We start from the raw sequence: 18,185 nt of genomic DNA on the forward strand, positions 1-18,185 counted from the left end.
TTGATGTCTGTGGTGTACAGGAGACATGAGCAGTACACCGAACTGGAAAAAGGGCAAATGAGGCGCTGCTTCAACTGGAAGGAGTGTTTACTCCCCTGGACAATGGGAGGGAAAGAGGTTTCCCCTGAAACCATGTTCTTGAAAGGAGAAACACTCGAGCCACACACTTTGCCCTGACTGAGATCTGTGGCCATCAACTGCCCACAATTAACTAATTAGATCTCTTGGGAGAAGAAGGCTGAGGGATGACTTAACAGAGGGTCTTAAAATTATGAAAAAATTTTATAAGGAGAATTGATGGAATTGAAGTCATTTCTCACCATCAGCTGCCTTACCCAGTCAAAAAGCCTTCCCTCCCACCCCATTACCCATCTCTAATACTTTTGTAATAAATAGAAGAATCAATGAAAATAATGAAATAAAACAATGATCTGTCCTATACGCTTGGTCTTAGCAATATTTAGGAGTCCGATCTATAGTTTGTGAAGATGACAGGACAATGCCTCATAAGTTGGCAATCCCAGGCTAAGACCTTGTTCCCTCTTTTAGGACCATCAGCTCAGACTTTTAGTGACATGAGACAGAAAATGGTGAAAACACTCAGCAGGTCAGGCAGCATCTGTGAAGAGAGAAATTAAGTCAACGGTTCAGGTCGGTGATCATCCGTCAGAACATCCATCGACCATCAAAAAGCTCATCGACCAGACACAAATCTCGCCAAAAGTGCTGAGTGCTTCCAGCATTTCCTGTTTTCATTACAGATTTCTAGCATCTGCTTTTGGGCTGGCGTTCTCGACCCTGATGAGAATTGCAAGACCCAGAGCAGAAAATTAATCTTCTGCTGTAAATAGTGTGGAAAATGAAGGGGTAACAGTGACACTCTGGTTGTTAAAGTCTGCCGGTGAGAAGATCCTCACGTATTAGTTACTGAATTGCAATTTATATCTAATTAGACCAGTGACTCTATCAGCAAGATCTTTATCTCCCCTTATGACTTATAGGTAACAAGATAATTAATACCTGCTCTTCATTCAAGGTGCTGTGTGGCTGCAGCTCAATCCCATCTGAAACCTTTGTGCTGGTGCACTGCATGTCCTTGATGTTTAATTTGGCAGCTTGCCTGTGGTAAAAAGCACAAGAATTTTAAATTCATTTTTTCGGGATTTGGGTGTCACTCACCTGGCCAGCATTCATTGCTCATCCGTGAGTGCCCTGGGGAGCTGCAGTCGCTCTGGTGAATGTACTCCCACAGTGCTGTTAAAGAGGGAGTTCCAGGATTTAGAGTCAGCCACTAAGAAGGACAAAGTTATTTCCCAGTGTACAACTTGGAGAGGAACCTGCGAGTGGTGGTGTTCCTGTGCACCCTTGTCCTTTTCGGTGATAGAGGTCGCAGGTTTGTGAGATGTCATTGGGACGGGCAGTGGGGGTGTAACAGCATTTTGTGGACAGTACACACTACATCCATTGGTAGAGGGAACGAAAGGTTAAAGTGGAGCAGCAAGAGAGGGACTCTGACAGAGGTGGTGCAGGCGCAGGTGTTGCACCTATGGCGGGGGGGCAGTGGAAAGTTCTCAGGGTGGGAGCGGGATGGGCGGTGGGGAGGAGTGAACTAGGGAGTCGTGGAGAGAGCAGTCCCTGGGAAAGGCAGAAAGGGGTGGGTAGGAGAAGATATGCTTGGCGGTGGGGTCCCGTTGGAGATGGCGGAAGTGGCGGAGAATGATGTGTTGGATACGTAGGCTGGTGGGATGAAACGTGAGGACAAGGGGGACTCTATCCCTGTTGGGTCTGGGAGCGGTGAAAGCGGAGGTGCGGGAAATGGCAGAGATACGGGTGCGATCTCTCTCGACCACAGTCGGGGAAAAGTCCAGTTAGAAAAGTTGGACATTCTGGATGTCCTGGAGTGGAAAGCCTCATCATGGGAGCAGATGCGGCGAAGGCGGAGAAATTGAGAAAAAGGGATAACATCCTTGCGAGAGACAGGGTGGGAGGAGCTGTAATCGAGGTAGCTGTGGGCGGTTGTGGGTTTGTAGAAGGTGTCGGTGGATAAGGAATCTCCTGTGATGGATGATGGAGGTGGTGTAGGGGCAGGTGTTGCACCTATGGTGGGGTAATGGAGGTGGTGTAGGGGCAAAGTGGATGGGGTGCTGATTGAGAGGGCTGTTTTACCTTGGATGGTGTCAAGCTGGCTCCAGCTGCAATCATCCAGGCAAGTGTAGAGTATTCTATCACAGCCCTGACTTGTGCCTTGCAAGTAACAGAATTCTTAAATTGCCACCTCTTCCCCAATGAGACACAGATAGTCAGCAGTGACAACAAACAATTGAGCTTAATCACAGTCACTGTATAAGGGAAAGCTTCAAAGATGACCCATGGAATAGGGAAACCTGCATTCATATCACTGCTGGGGAACTAACAGTGGTGACTGAAACTTGCTGGAAAATTTTCCAGCACTTAAAGTTGGAAACAGGACAATGCGGACACCATGAAGCAAACAAACTAGCACAGATGTAAGACAAGATAAGATTTCTTTATTAGTCACATGTACATCGAAACACACAGTGAAATGCGTCTTTTGTGTTGAGTGTTCTGGGGGCAGCTTGCAAGTGTCGCCATGCTTCTGGCACCAACATAGCATGCCCACAACTTCCTAACCCGTACGTCTTTGGAATGTGGGAGGAAACCAGAGCACCCGGAGGAAACCCAGGCAGACACGGGGAGAACGTACAAACTCCTTGCAGACAGTGGCCGGAGTTGAACCCGGGTCACTGGCACTGTAATAGCGTTATGCTAACTGCTACACCACTGTGTAATTGCCCTACATGGAGCAAATTGAGAATTATATGATTAGAGATTCATCATTAGTCAACATGATGGCAGGAAATTGAACTCTGGTTCCACTGAACTCAATGGAATCATCACCATGAAGTGGATGCATTATACAGCTCCTGCTATGTTGCATATTTAGTGTGGGTGACCAAGAACAAAATTAAATCTTGTATAACCTTTTTGTTCAGAAAGTGGCCATTTGATGCATTGAAATTGCTTTAACTCATTTGAGAGAACTTTCTGATTATTCCCCACTCCCTGTTATTTCATGGTATCCCTCCAAATGATTTTTCCCTTTGGAAATTACTACGGAACTAAATCTGCATCTTCTATCCACTTAGACAGTGCATTTCAAATATGTCAAACCAGAGCTGCCAATCCATTCCCAAAGCCACTCTGAAATGGTTTCCTGAAAATTAATTTCAACCTTTCCTGAAAGTGGATCACGATTGTACAAAAATGCAGCAAATGACATCTGTTGTCAACATATTTTCTTTCAACACATTGTAGAAATCTGTAGCCTCAAAACTCGATACGTCCCTGACTCTACCAACAAATCCTAGATCAATTAAGATGTGGAAACACTTACCAGGACTAGCACTGGTGTACTACTTTGAGGAACAGGAAACAACAGAGGCCAGGTGCTACACACAGATCAAAGAGATCCCACAATCTGTGTTTCAAGTCAGAGCTCTGAAGTTCTACCAGAGCCAGTTGTAAAAGGTCATTGTCTATTAAGTGACTAGCAGAAGGAGGAGGCTCCATCCCCGTTTTTAATGATGGTGCAGTTTAGCAGCTGAGTGCATTAACAAGCCTGCAGAATCTGCACCAATATTCAGAGGTGAGGACATTCCCTGCTGATTGCACCATATTTAATTCCATTTGCAACTCTTAGGATAAGGAAGCAGTCAGTGCCCATATGTGGAAAGAACTTGACTTTGAACTGATACGTGGCAAGCAACATTTGTGCCAGACCAGTGTCAGGCAATGATCTCCTCCAACATGAGAAGCTAACCAAAAATCAAACTGATGAGGAAATAAGCAGGTTGAGCATCATCTGTGGGGGGAAAGGAATTGTCGATGTTTTGAGTCAAGACCTGAACTATTGACAATTCCTCTTCCCCCATTTCCCCACATTTCCTCCTTTTCCCCTCTTTGGAGAGAAGGAGGATGAGAGGTGACTTGATAGAGGTGTACAAGATGATAAGAGGCATAGATCGAGTGGACAGTCAGAGACTTTTTCCCAGGGCGACAATGGCTAACATGAGGGGACATAATTTTAAGGTGATTGGGGGAAGGTATAAGGGGGATGTCAGGGGTAAGTTGTTTACACAGAGAGTGGTGGGTGTGTGGAAAGCATGCCGGTAGAGGTGGTTGAGGCAGATATATTAAGGGCATTTAAGAGACTCTTAGATAGACACATGAATGATAGAGAAATGGAGGGCTATGTGGGAGGGAAGAGTTACGTAGATCTTAGAGCAGGATAAAATGTCGGCACAACATTGTGGGCCGAAGGGCCGGTACTGTGCTGTAATGTTCTATGTTCTATGCTGCTCGACTCACTGAGTTCCTCCAGCAGTTTGCTTTTTGCTCCAGATTCCAGCATCTGCAGCCTCAGAGGATCTGTCCTGGGCCCAACACATTCATGCAATCACAAAGAAGGTGCTACTTCATTAGGAGTTTGAGGAGATTTGGTATGTCACCAAAGACTCTTGCAAATTTCCACAGATGTACGATGGAGAGCATTCTGACTGGTTGCATCACCACCTGGTATGGAGGCTCCGATGCGCAGGATCGAAAGATGATCCAGAGGGTTGTAGACTCAGCCAGCTCCATCACGGACACAACCCTCCCCATCATCGAGGACGTCTTCAAGAGGTGGTGCCTCAAGAAGGCGGCATCCATCACTAAGGACCCTCACCATCCGGGACATACCCTCTTTTCATTACTACCATCAGGGTGGAGGTACAGGAGCCTGAAGACCCACACTCAACATCTCAGGAACAGCTTCTTCCCCTCCGTCATCAGATTTCTGAACGGTCCATGAACTCTACCTCATTATTCCTCTTTTGCACTATTTATTTATTCATTTGTTTGGTAACATAGTAATTTTTACGTTTTGCACTGTACTGCTGCCACAAAACAACAAATTTCATAACATTTGTCAGTGATAATAAACCTGATTCTGATTCTCTTGTGACTCCTGAGAAACTAAACACTTCCCCTTGGATTCAATGGAAGAATAGCATGCTGCCAATATTCTGGATGCTACCACTCACATATACAAGAGCAGGTCAGAGGTAGGGTATCCTGTGGTGAGTGACTCACATCTTGAAACTCAAATGCCTTTCCCATATCTATGTTCTCTGCTTGCTAGATATGTGCAGCTCTGACACACAACATAAGCTAAAGAACAACCTAGCTCACTTGGTTGGCACTTGATCCACATAACCTAAATATTCACTCCATCCACCACCATCACACCATTGCTGCAGTGTTTGTCATCTACAATATGCATTGCAGTAGCTCAACAAAACGTCTTTGATAGGGTCTCCCAAATCAGTAAAGAGATACAAGAGACTGCAGATGCTGGAAATCATCTGGAATACCCAACCAGTTCCTCTCCACTACCACACTCCTCCGTCTGGTGCTACCCTCAAAAGCTTTGTGTGTTACAAGAGATAAAAGTGGTAGGTGCATGGTGACACCATCTCCTGCACATTCACTTTCAAGTTACAATCCACCCTGACTCACTGCACCTATCCTCCAATAGCACCGTGAGGGCACTTTCACCTCAAGGACTGCAATGGATCACTACCATCATCTCAAGGGCAAATACAGAAGGGTATTAAGTGCTGGCAGGGCTGGTGACAGCCACATCCTGGCAACATATGCACAGATAGAATCCTCCTCAATTGTGATGTCTATACACATTGATTGCACTAGAAGTCCCGAAGAGTTGATCAAGGCAATGGTCTCAGCAATGGTTTTGACTGCAGAGAAAGCTCAAACTTAGAGGGCTTTTTGTTTTACTTTCATAAAACTGATCCTCAAAGCCAACATTTGAGTCTTCACAGGGAATCAGGAAACTTCTAAGCAGAGGGGACTTGTTAACCATTTACATGGAGAACAAAAACCAACAGTTCAAAGCAAAGGTTTTCAGAGTCACATTGTTAAATTTATGTCATGTGGGGAGAATATAATCTCATGGAAGCTCGTAAAATTAAAATGGAAACTGTAACATTTTTTCCTTGCTGAAGGTCAGTGCAGTTTATGTTAATGTTGATAACTTGCAGGATCTGACAAAATTAGGGGAAGTAAGACTCAGGTAAGGCTTCTTCTCGCGCGAGACACTCGTGCTTACTTACGCAGGGTCTGTCAATGCAGAAGGACACAGCCCACTATTACAGCTGAAGTTGCTTGTCTGCTGGTAGACGTAAGCTGAGGGAATGGACATAATTATGTGGTTTGCTGCTAAACCTTGTTATGTTTCTCTAGCCTCATTGTTCACTGTGCTTAATTTGGGCTTGGGTTCAGGATCGTTGGGCTGAAGTGGGGGAGGCAGAATTATGGCGGTGGTTGTGGTTGAGAAATAACCTTTGCCTGAATTGTACATTCTATTTTACTGCTGTAAAATGTAATATTATCATCGGCTTGAGTAAAGAACTGCACTGTTAGACAGAAGTTTACTATTTTAGTCTGTAAAATGACAGGTTGTTTTTCTGTCATCATCTGACAGGCTCGTTCTGATTCACAGCATGCTGAGACTCATTTCATGGAATTGTAACTATTGCAGATCTCTCAGGTTTGCCGTACATTCTGACATGAGGAAAGAAAGGATTTATTTGTTAGATTAGCCCAGGCAACTCTTTAGTCTTTGTTGTACTTCCACCTCAGTGATAGCTGTGACGTCTTTTGGGCTTGGTTTCACTATGTCTGGGGAGTATACTGTTATGAAGAATTGTCGTTCCCTCTCGTTAGATTTTATTGCATCCTGCATTGTGAAAATCTACATGAGGTGCTGCCTCAAGAAGGCAACATCTATCATCAAAGATCCCCACCATCTGGGCCATGCCATCTTCTCGCAGGAGGTACAGAAGCCTGAAGTCCCACACCAGCAGGTTCAGGAACAGCTACTTCCCTTCAACCATTTGGTTCTTGAACCTACCTGCACAACCCTAATCACTACCTTAGTGTAGCGACACTATGACCACTTTGAACTGCAATGGACATTTTTTTTGTTCTAATTGTGTTCTTACTTGTATAATTTTTGCATAATTTATGTTTTTCTTGTAACTGCTGAGTCTCTAATGCTATGTGCCTGTGGTGCTGCTGCAAGTTAGTTTTTCCCTGCACCTGTGCACACATGTACTTGTGCATGTGACAATAAACTCGACTTGACTTGCTTCACCGCAGCCTCTGCATTGCTTTGTGGAGCTGAGGGCAGTGTACATTGCCAACCACTGTGGGAAATGTGGTGGGGCAGTAGTTCGTGCTTTTTGCCACCCAGTGACCCGGACTTCTGTTGCTGTCTGCGTGGAGTTTGCACGTCCTCCCTATGGCCGCATGAGCTCCCATGGTTGCTCTGGTTTCCTCCAGCATCCCAAGACGTGCGAGTAAATTACTCAGCTGTAAAATGTCCTGAAGGTCAGTGGGCATCAGGAGAAGGAGGGGGAGGAGTGCAGAATAAATTACAGGCAAATTAGTGAGGGAATGGAATGGATGGGAATGTCTTGAGAACTGACGTAAACTGAATGGGCTGAGTGGCCTCCTATACTGAAAGGAAATATGAAATGAATATGAAAACAGATTGGGGTGCCATCTGCATTGCTGACAGCCCCTTTACTAATTAAATATGTCACATCTATGTATTTTCTGCTGAAATATGTTCGGACATGCATTTGAGGTGAGGGGGGATGTTTAAGGGAGATGTAGTGGTTAGCGTAACGCTATTACAGCGCCAGCGACCTGGGTTCAATTCCGGCCGCTGTCTGTAACGAGTTTGTACGTTCTCCCTGTGACTGCATGGGTTTCCTCCGGGTGCTCCGGTTTCCTCTCACATTCCAAAGACGTACAGGTTAGGAAGATGTGGGCATGCTATGTTGGCGGCGGAAGTGTGGCGACACTTGTGGGCTGCCCCCAGAACACTCTACACAAAAGGTGCATTTCACTGTGTGTTTCGATGTACACGTGACTAATGAAATCTTATCTTATCTTACGTGCAGAGCAAGTTCTTATACACAGAGAGTGGTGGGTGCCTAGAATGGGCTGCCAGGGGAGGTGGTGGAAGCAGATACTATAGTCGTGTTTAAGAGACTTTCAGACAGACACATGAACATGCAGGGAATGGAGGGACGTGGATCATGTTCAGGCAGAAGAGATTTACGTTAATTTGGCATCGTGTTCGGCGCAGACATTGTGGGCTGAAGGGCCTGTTCCTGTGCAGTACTGTTCTATGCTGATCGAATTTGAAGGCAGAATACAAGGTTAATGGCAGGACTCTTAGCAGTGTGGAGGAACAGAGGGATCTTGGGGTCGATGTCCACAGATCCCTCAAGGTTGCCACACAGGTCGATAGGGCGGTTAAGAAGGCGTATAGTGTGTTGACCTTCATTAGTCGGGGTATTGAGTTCAAGAGCCACAAGGTAATGTTACAGCTCTATAGAACTCTGGTTAGACCGCACTTGGAGTACTGTGTTCAGTTCTGGTCGCCTCATTATTGGAAGGATGTGGAAGCTTTAGAGAGGGTGCAGAGGAGATTTACTGGGATGCTGCCTGGATTGGAGAGCATGTCTTATGAGGATAGGTTGAGTGAGTTAGGGCTTTTCTCTTTGGAGAGAACGAGGATGAGAGGTGACTTGATAGAGGTGCACAAGATGGTGAGGCATAGATCGAGTGGACAGTCAGAGACTTTTTCCCAGGGTGACAATGGCTAACACGAGGGGGCATAATTTTAAGGTGACTGGAGGAAGATATAAGGTGGATGTCAGAGGTAAGACTTTTACACAGAGAGTGGTGGGTGCGTGGAACGCACTGTTGGCAGAGGTTGTGGGGGCACATACATTAGGGACATTTAAGAGACTGTTAGACACGTGAATGATAGCCCTCCACGTGGGAAGGAAGGGTTAGATAGACTTTAGAGTGGGATAAAATGTCAGCACAACATCGTGGGCCAAAGGGCCTGTACTGTGCTGTAATGTTCTATGTTCTATATTCTACGTCTTGGTTTATTTGTGTCATCCAATGGGAAGTTAAATGCTGTCAGGAGGGTAAATTCGTCATCAAGCTTCACACTCCAGTTGCTGTTTCTCACATTAAGGTTACTGGAGAAGTTAGATTCTGTCAGTGCTGGTGTGAGTCCTTCCTCTGTGGCACAGTGATGCAGCAGGTAATGCTGCTGCCTTGAATCTCAATGGACCCCGGTTCAATTGTGACCTTGGGTGTTGCCTGCATGGACTTTGCCTGTTTTTGGCTGGTGTTCCAGCTTCCTCCCACAACCTAAAGATGTGGAAACTTTGCCGATTGTAAATTACCCCCCAGAGTAGGGAAGTGGCAAAAGAACAAAGGGGAGTTGGTGGGCATGTGAGAGAGAAAAGGATGAAAGGAATATGGCTGCTGGGATCATTCCACGAGGTACAGTCATGCAGCTAATGAGCCAAATGGCCTCCTTCTGTGCTGTAATAAGTAGAGTTGGGATTGTGTCGCAGTCCCATTGGATCACTTGATTTATGTCTCCTGTCTCCTGTACCTTGGCAGATGCTTCGCTATCCATTACTCTTTGCCACAGTGGAGTTCCTTCAGTCTGTAGGTGTAGTGATTTTGTTTCTTGCCCCATTCCTGAATTTCCTTCACAAGCTTCTTCTCCAGCCCATTTGGTGCCAAACATGTGGGGCATACGACTCATCTGGTGGGCTGCTTTGTCTGCGATGGTATAGAAATTCTCCAATATCGAATGATTGAACGGTTTCCTTATACGATGAGATGGACTCTTGACCTCATGATCTACCTTGTTGTGGCCTTGCACCTTATTGCACCTCACTTCCTCTGTAGCTGTGACACTTTATACTGTGATTGTTTTTACCTGTACTACCTCAATGCACTCTGTACTAACTCAATGTAATTGCACTGTGTAATGAATTGACCTGTACGATCGGTATGCAAGACAAGTTTTTCACTGTACCTCGGTACAAGTGACAATGATAAACCAATACCAATACCAATATTGTCGAGCTCCCAGGTAATGTTTTCCATTTCAAAGACTATCAAAGCATTGAGGACTCAAATTCAGTGGTACAAACCGATAATGGATGGGTGTTTCTTTCAGTTTGGACCTCTAGCGAGTGCTTCACATGAGAATGTCATGTTGAGCACAGTTAGTCATTTTTGTATGACGTCAACAGCCCAAAGCTCTCAACTGGTGGTTGGGCTTATACCCACACCCTCTGAGCCCAAGAGCCAAATTATTACTTACAAATGCCATATTAAAGTTACATACCTGGATCTGCCTTGTAAAGGTTCTATTCTGTTGAGGCTCAGTTCATCATCTTCATCAGTACTACCAATTTCATCACTTGATGAGGAGTAATCTGTTGCCTTGAAGAAGGGGGTGGAGCCAGCCTTTCCTCTGCTTGATGTGATCTCCTCCTGTTAATTCACAAAGATGTCATGTCAGGTCAATTCAGATATGCTCATGAAATCTCTGCAAGCCTAGAGCCAGTTCTGTCTGACCAGCTCATTCTCAATGTCATCCAGCTTGGACTCCCAGATCCCCCTAGATCAGTTCCTGCCCAAATAACAATCTACCGTTGTTATTTATTAACAGGACATAGTTGGTAATGTGCTCTATAACTCTGGCAACTCATCCTACACCCTGTACCTTCTTGTGTTGTCGAAGCCTCCTGCTTGCCAAACTTCCTGAATTAGAGGGCATGTGCTATCAGGAGAGGCAGGACAAACTTGGGCTCTTTTCTCTGCAGTGACAGAGGCTGAGGGGTGATCTGTTGGAAGTGTATAAAATTATGAGGGTCATAAATAGGGTGGACAAGCAAAATATTTTTCCCATTATTGAGCGATCCAATACCAGAGGGCATGCATTTAAGGTGAGAGGGTGTAGGTTCAGAAGGGACCTGAGGGGTTAGTTTTTTATTCAGAGAGTGGTGGGTGCCTGGAATTGGTTGCCTGATAGGGTGGTGGAGGCAAATTCATTGGGGGCTTTTAAGAGGGGCTTGGATGGGCACATGAATGAGAGGAAAATAGAGGGATTATGGGCATTCTGTAGGTAGGAGGGATTAGCTATGTTGGAACAACATTGTGGGCTGAAAGGCCTGTTCTGTGCTGTACTATTCTATGTTCTATGTTCTCTCCATCAGTTGTTCTGTTATCCCCATTTACACCTCCTCTCCTTCCTTCTTTGGTCTCTTAGCTTCGACCATTAATATTGGTTAGAAACTTTTGGCCTCTAAGATCCTGATGGAGTTTATCAAGTTTCTCCATGCACTCACGGAGTGTTTCTAACATTTCATGTAGTTATTCCTTATTGATACTTCCTAACATTCTAGCCAGTCCACCAATCAAGTTCTCTTTAACCCTTTCTGAGATTGGTTAGCGGTATGCCACAATCTGTTGGCCTGAGCCATCTACTGTGATAGACTTTTCTGTCCATTTCAACCAATGCATACGGTGAGTACCTACCACCATCAGGGAAAGAGAGGCAATCCGCTTTTAGAGAAGGAGAGATACTTCAACAATATGTCAACTTTAAAAGAAATGATTTGGATTTTTGTTGCATCATTTGTGTTTATTTCAAGATATCCCACAGTACTTTACATTCAATAGAGTGCTTTTGAAATGGTATTGTAAGAACTACAGTGACAAATTAGGGCACAGCAAGTTCCCTCAAACAATACAGTCATAACACCAAATGATTAGTTCCTTGTTATTATTCATGGTTTAACTGAATAGCACAACAAATATGAGGAGCTGAATAGCTTCCACCTGTCTCAATGCCAACATTAAAGTTGGAAGCTAGTAATCATATATAAGACCCAGAGAATAAACAGTAAGGAAAAGATTCATGATACTGACTTTTACAACATGCCAAGTTTAGATGCTTCGAATGATGCTCAAGAACTGATAAGATCGGAAGGAATATTCGAGTCTCTGAGTTAAATGCCCTCCATGAGGTGACTCACCGTGCGATGTCTGGAAATGGGAACACTCCTTTTCTCTTCACATCTCCTGCTCTGCTGCTTGTAACTTGAGTTGGATGAACTTAGAACAGGTGCTGGAAGTCAAAGGGAAACACAGTCAATGTAGAGATTGGTGTGATCTTTCGCCAAGTAAACAGTGGAGAAGCAGCCAAAGCTGAGCAAAGCCAAGCAGTCAACAGCAGAGGGGAAGGTGTGCCTGCACAGTCAGTCCAGCGTGACTGACATTTCAGTCTGATCCGCTTTCAAAAATAGGGCAGCTCAAAAGCAACGTGTACAAAAACACTTGCAGTATACCAAACCCCAATGGCATCAGTTCTATTGTTTACCAAACCACAGGACTTTATATTAAAACAAATGGAACTTGAATGCAATGAACTTACATGGAGCCATCAGCATCTTGTGCAAATAACAGCCCTGCTGCTGTGTAGATTGCTCGAGAAACTAAATGCAATGGCAACACATTAAAGCCTTTATGCCAAGTAACTGTGTGACATAAAGTGTGTAACCATGGAAACAAGGCCAACAAGGGAGTTTCATCTTATGGGTTCTTTTTAAAATCACTTAAGACCACTTACGATTAACTTTTGATTCCCCTGACAGCTCTCCATTTCTGTTTAGTCTTTGGAATATTTTGTATTGACAGTGGGAGATACAACATAATTGCAAGAACAGTCTTCAAGTGTATTGGACTTGTTGGTGCGAGTTAATTAATTATTTTCTTGAGGCGCGTTGGGTTAATCACTGGACCTTTGAAAGTGAAGCTTAAAGTACTAAATAATAAGTGCTTCATAATTGTTCACCTGAAATTCTCTTCTCTGGCATTCCACTGAGGTATTCACCCATTCTGTTTCAAAAAGCTACATCCACCTTTGAAGTGGGAAGAGTTCAGCCAAATCTGTTAAAAACCTGCAAGCTGGGATCCCCATCACAACAGACTTTGTTTATTTCAATAACTCAGTTGCGAGATCATGATCATGAGAGGAAGGCCAATATTTATTCCCTATCTCCAGTTGCCATTGAGAAGGTGATGAACATCTAAGTCACTTGTTCAGCTATTTCAGAAGACAGCTGAGAACCTGTCTCATTGCTGTGGCACTGGAGTCACACGAGATAAGATAAGATGTCTATATTAGTCACATGTACATTGAAACACACAGTGAAATGCATCTTTTGCATAGAGTGTTCTGGGGGGGCAGCCCGCAAGTGTTGCCACGCTTCCGGCGCCAACATAGCATGCCCACAACTTCCCAACCCATACATCTTTGGAATGTGGGAGGAAACCGGAGCACCCGGAGGAAACCCACGCAGACAGGGGGAGAACGTACAAACTTCTTACAGACAGCGGCCGGAATTGAACCCGGGTCGCTGGCGCTGTAATAGTGATACGCTCACCGCTACACTACCATGCCTGCCCTTAGGTTGGACCAGGGCAAGTAAATATCAGATATCCTTCTCCAAAGGACATTCATCAACCAATTGGCTTTTTATGACAGCCCAGTGGTTTCAAGTCATCATTACCGAGACTAGCATTTTAGTTAATAAATAAAACTACCCTAGTTTCTGTGGTAGGATTTGAACTCACATTTCTGGTTCAGGCTGGGAGTGCTAGTCGAGCACTGTAATCAGTGTGTTATAGTACCTCAGTTCTCTGCTGATAATAAATTGGTTCCCTTATCAGCACTCACCTCCCCCTGGTGTTAAAGTGCTTAGCTGGCTATCAGTGTTGGGCAGACTCTCAGAAGACCCTTGACATTGATTGAACATGGTAAATAGAATGTAAGCATCAATGATCAGATACCATTCAATACTATTGGAGTCCATTCCACCACATTCAATGAGATATTTAACCAGTTTTGCAATAGTGGGTACTTCCCTTTGCAGACATTCAGGTATGTGGCCCAATGATGGACAATCTTCACCGGCAGTTAGGTTAATCTGCTCAGTGCCTACATCAGGAGAGGACCTTTCCACCTACAGGCCAATGAGGATCACAGAATTGTCACTCTATGCAGCCAATCAAATGCTTGCCAAATCTCCTCAGGTCAGTTAGTCACTTTCCCCAGTTCTCTCCTCATTATCCCACAATTTATTCTTCCTCGAGTATCTCTCAGGTCCCCAGCGATGAATGAATCAGCCTCCACAGCTCTTGGCATCAAATTTCAATTTGTATCAACTCCCTCTGAGTGAGCTCCATAAAATCCTGCCAACCATTCCAACTTAGTTGAGGCCAGGGTATCTTTAGAAACTCCCTGTAGATCATTGCCAACCCTTGACCAGAAGCAGTTAAAAATCTGACAAAATCTGGAATGCAATGATCAATGGAAGGAAATATGATATGGAGGTACAAAAAACATTTAATTGTTCTACTTTGCTTACTCACTTTCATGTAATATCCCTGCAACGGACTTCGCTGAAAAATTAAGGTGCGTTGCCTGGCAGTGGTAGCTATCCTGGATTAACTGGCAGTGCACAGGTCTGAATCAGGGTGAAGGGGAACAAAATTTGACCTGCCCAAAGTGGCTGTTAAGTCGGTGGAGCAATCAATGTGCATTGCCTTGGCTAAATTCATCTTTAGGTCTCTTTTAACCGTCACCGGTGAGCTGTTGGCAACGACAAGATGTCCTGGCACACTATGAGTTGGGAAGGCAGGAAATTAGCTAGGTATCCGAGAGCTTTTTCCCAGGGTGAAAATAGCTAACATGAGGTGGCATGGTGATTGGAGGAAGGTATAAGGGGGATGTCAGAGGTAAGTTTTTTACACAGAGTGGTGGGTGCGTGGAACGCACTGCCGGCAGAGGTTGTGGGGGCAGATACATTAGGGACATTTAAGAGACTCTTAGATAGCCACATGAATGATAGAGAAATGGAGGGCTATGTGGGAGGGAAGGGTTAGATAGATAGTAGAGCAGGATAAAATGTTGGCACAACATTGTGGGCTGAAGGGCCTGTACTGTGCTGTAGTGTTCTATGAGCCAGCTGTCAGGCCAGGGTGGTGAGGAAGGGGCCTTGAGTTTGGAAGGAGAAAGGTGGAGAAATTTTGTGGGATCTGGGTGTGGGCTACTGTTTTATCCTTGTCTACAATTATTTCATTCCTGAGCAAGTAACTCCTTTGAGTACTACCAGCTTGGCTGCTTAAAAACTGGCACTGCAAAGGCAGAGCACAAGGAGTGCAACCTTGTTAGCTTTCATGTTTCTTAACAGCAACAATAGCAATAAGTAAAAGTTCACGCTAAATCACTCATTCAGCGCTGACTGAATCTGTGAAGACTAACTCAGTGCAACCTGTGGGAGAGAGCACTGAGTTCTGGATTTCCGTATTTAACAGTGCATGTGACTACATCAGAAGCTGCTGTCAGTGTTACAGAGTAATGGTCGGGAACACTAACAACTTTGTCATTGTGACTCCAAATTCCGGTAAAAGACTTAAGGATGAAGAGTAAGCTGGCAGTCCACATTTGTTGTGGAAACAACCAGTAGGAAACTGCCTGGATAACAACTTATTTCATTCCATTATGCTTTGCTTATTGGTTTTAGCAATACTATTTACTTTAAGGATTAAACAAGCCCACATTCCTGGGAATGTTGGATGTGGGCCTCGTGGCTATAGTTAACAAGTAACCTTATAGGTTTAAGGTGAGAGGAGAGAGATTTAGTAGGAACCTGAGGGGCAACTTTTTCATCCAGAGAGTGGTCAGTATATGGAATGAGCTGCCAGAGGAAGCAATTGAGGCAGGTACATTAGAGACATTTAAAAGTTACTGGAGAGGTACATGGATAGGAAAGGTTTAGAGGGAAATGGGCCAAATGCAGGCAATTGGGACTATCTTAGATGGGAATCTTGGTTGGCATGGACCAGTTGAACTGAAGGGCCTGTTTCCGTGCTGTGTGACTCTATGACTGCAAAAGCAAATGTTAGTTTGAGAAAGGAATTGTACAGAACATTGGGCACAGCAGGGTTGAAGCTTTTCTATAAGGTTACTCAGTTGGAACCTAAATTTTTTCTTCTAAAGCTTACAACCAGGACAGATGTAACAAGGCCAAAGCTATTCTCCAGCTTCAGACAAGAGTAAATTAATTTGCAATACTATTGGGAGGTCTATTCCAAGTCCCTGAAGTGGTTGGGAAATTTGCATATATTTAAAGAATCCAGCCCTTTCCTGGGTGAAAGCCTTGTTGGACCAGCAGTTATAAACAACTTGGCCAGAGGAAATGCAGGCTGGGTCACTAGTGAACACTGAGCTATAAATCTACCTCAGAATTAATCCTGGATCAGTAGCATGAAGTCCACATTTGGGGGTTACTAATAGATCTCCAACAATAGCATTTAAAATAGTGATACACAGAAACACAGCCATCATCAAACAAAATCTTTTAGCACCATAGGGCTTTACATATTATTTAATTTTCTCCACCAAAGCATCTTAGCAATCACAAAATAACAGAATTGGAGGCTCTGCTGTTACAGAAGTATTTATTACTTTGCTAAATTGCAGAACAATCTATTGTGAAATCAACCAGGAAACAAGCGATTTTAGATTTGTTCAAGCTTAATGAGACAGGATGAATTAATGCTTTGACAGTAAAGGGAAGATTGATCATAATCTCGAATTTGAGAGTGAGGCACTGAAGTCTGAGGCAAGTGTCTTAAACTTAAATCATATGTAATTATAAAGGCATGAAGGCAATATTGGATTAAATGGACAAGGAAAATATTCTGAAATTTAATGCATTAGTGGTGGGCCATAACTGAGTAGATATTTATCATACTCAATAAAGAGGTCTTTCACTGCAACATAAAATCTCTGAAAGAAGGTGGCTTATTACCAAAGGGAGTTAAGAATAGTAAGTATAAAAAGGAAAAGTGTATGATGTTGCAAAGAATAGGCCAGAAGATTGGGAAACATTTAGAACCCAATAAAGGGTGACTTAAGGAAAATAATGAGTTAATTCACAGCCATGATTGGGACAATGAACGAATTTGGTGGTGTGCATGAAGGCAAACTGGAGCGTATTAGCATTAGGGAGGATTAGGGTTGGAGGCGATCACACAGGGAAGGGGTGAGACCATGGAAGGTGAGAATTTGAAGTTGAGCAGATGCCTAACAGGACAGCAGTGTGGGTTTGTGAGCCAAGGGGTGATGATGGAAAGTGACAGAGCAAGTTCGGATTTCGGGTGACTTCAAGTTTGCAGAGAGTAGATTGAGGGAGTGATGCATTGGAGTCGTCTTAAAGCTTGGAGAAAAAAGGGCAGGACAAGGACAGTTCCTTGATGGACACCAGAGGTTACAGTGAGAGTGCAAGAAGACCAGCAAATGCAGTCCTACTCAGCCAGATGGCAGAGAGAGGTGCTGCCGGAAGGTGGTATGTCTGACCACGGTGAAGGCTGTGAACAGGTCGAGACAATGAGGTGGAATAGATAACTTTTCTTGCAATCACACATTAGGCCTTCAATGCAAACTTGATATGAGAGAATTGTGGAATTCCAAGTAAATGGGCTTTATAATAGGTTTGGGATAAATTAAATCATAAACAACCTTTGCCAAGATATAGAAGGCTCCAGACCAAGTGCTGGTAAATGGGATTAATATGGATAGGTACTTGATACTGTGTGTTTCGATGTACATGTGACTAATAAATCTTATCTTGATGATCATCTTGGACATGGTGAACTGAAGTGCCTGTTTCTATATTGTATAACTTTCTGACCCTGTCACTCTGTAAAGGCACTCTCTAAATGTTGAGGCTATATAAGACCTTAATGAGACCTCAATTGATGTACTGTATGCAGACTTAGGCTCCTTCCTGTATGAAAGATATTAAGGCTTTAGAGGAGATTCAGTGCAGGTTCACAACAATACTCTCTTGCATAGGAAAATACAAATAAGACTACTTGAAATATTTACTTTTAAAAATTATTTCATGACAATAGAGTTCTTTAATAATCAGGTAAAACACTGAACCAAGCTTCCAATAGTCAAGAGATCTGGAGACATATAACAAGTTGGTACAGAATTAAATATGGGGCTTTGGGACATTTGGCATGAGAAACCTTACATTCTGAGGGTTGTGAAGTTGACTCTTAATGGTCGAGAAGAAACTATGTCAGCAATTGAAGATTAGATTCGATAGGTTGGTGAAGAGATGGGAAAT

At 43.9% G+C, this 18,185-nt stretch overlaps 1 protein-coding gene across 4 annotated transcripts in view; it reads right to left on the minus strand.

Moving 5' to 3' along the window:
- Positions 1–18,185, minus strand: part of si:zfos-2326c3.2 (mitogen-activated protein kinase kinase kinase kinase 4) — a 264,594-nt gene that overhangs the window by 76,398 nt on the left and 170,011 nt on the right. For all 4 annotated transcript variants that reach the window (XM_052020805.1, XM_052020803.1, XM_052020804.1 and 1 more), the window contains 3 exons: positions 12,018–12,109; positions 10,322–10,470; positions 1,021–1,120 (listed from right to left, as the gene is read on the minus strand). In XM_052020805.1, coding sequence (XP_051876765.1) covers positions 1,021–1,120; positions 10,322–10,470; positions 12,018–12,109 — 341 coding nt within the window. The remainder of the gene's footprint in view (positions 1–1,020; positions 1,121–10,321; positions 10,471–12,017; positions 12,110–18,185) is intronic.

Source organism: Pristis pectinata, chromosome 8, assembly GCF_009764475.1.
Source record: "Pristis pectinata isolate sPriPec2 chromosome 8, sPriPec2.1.pri, whole genome shotgun sequence".
In the NCBI taxonomy this organism is placed as follows: Eukaryota; Metazoa; Chordata; class Chondrichthyes; order Rhinopristiformes; family Pristidae; genus Pristis; species Pristis pectinata.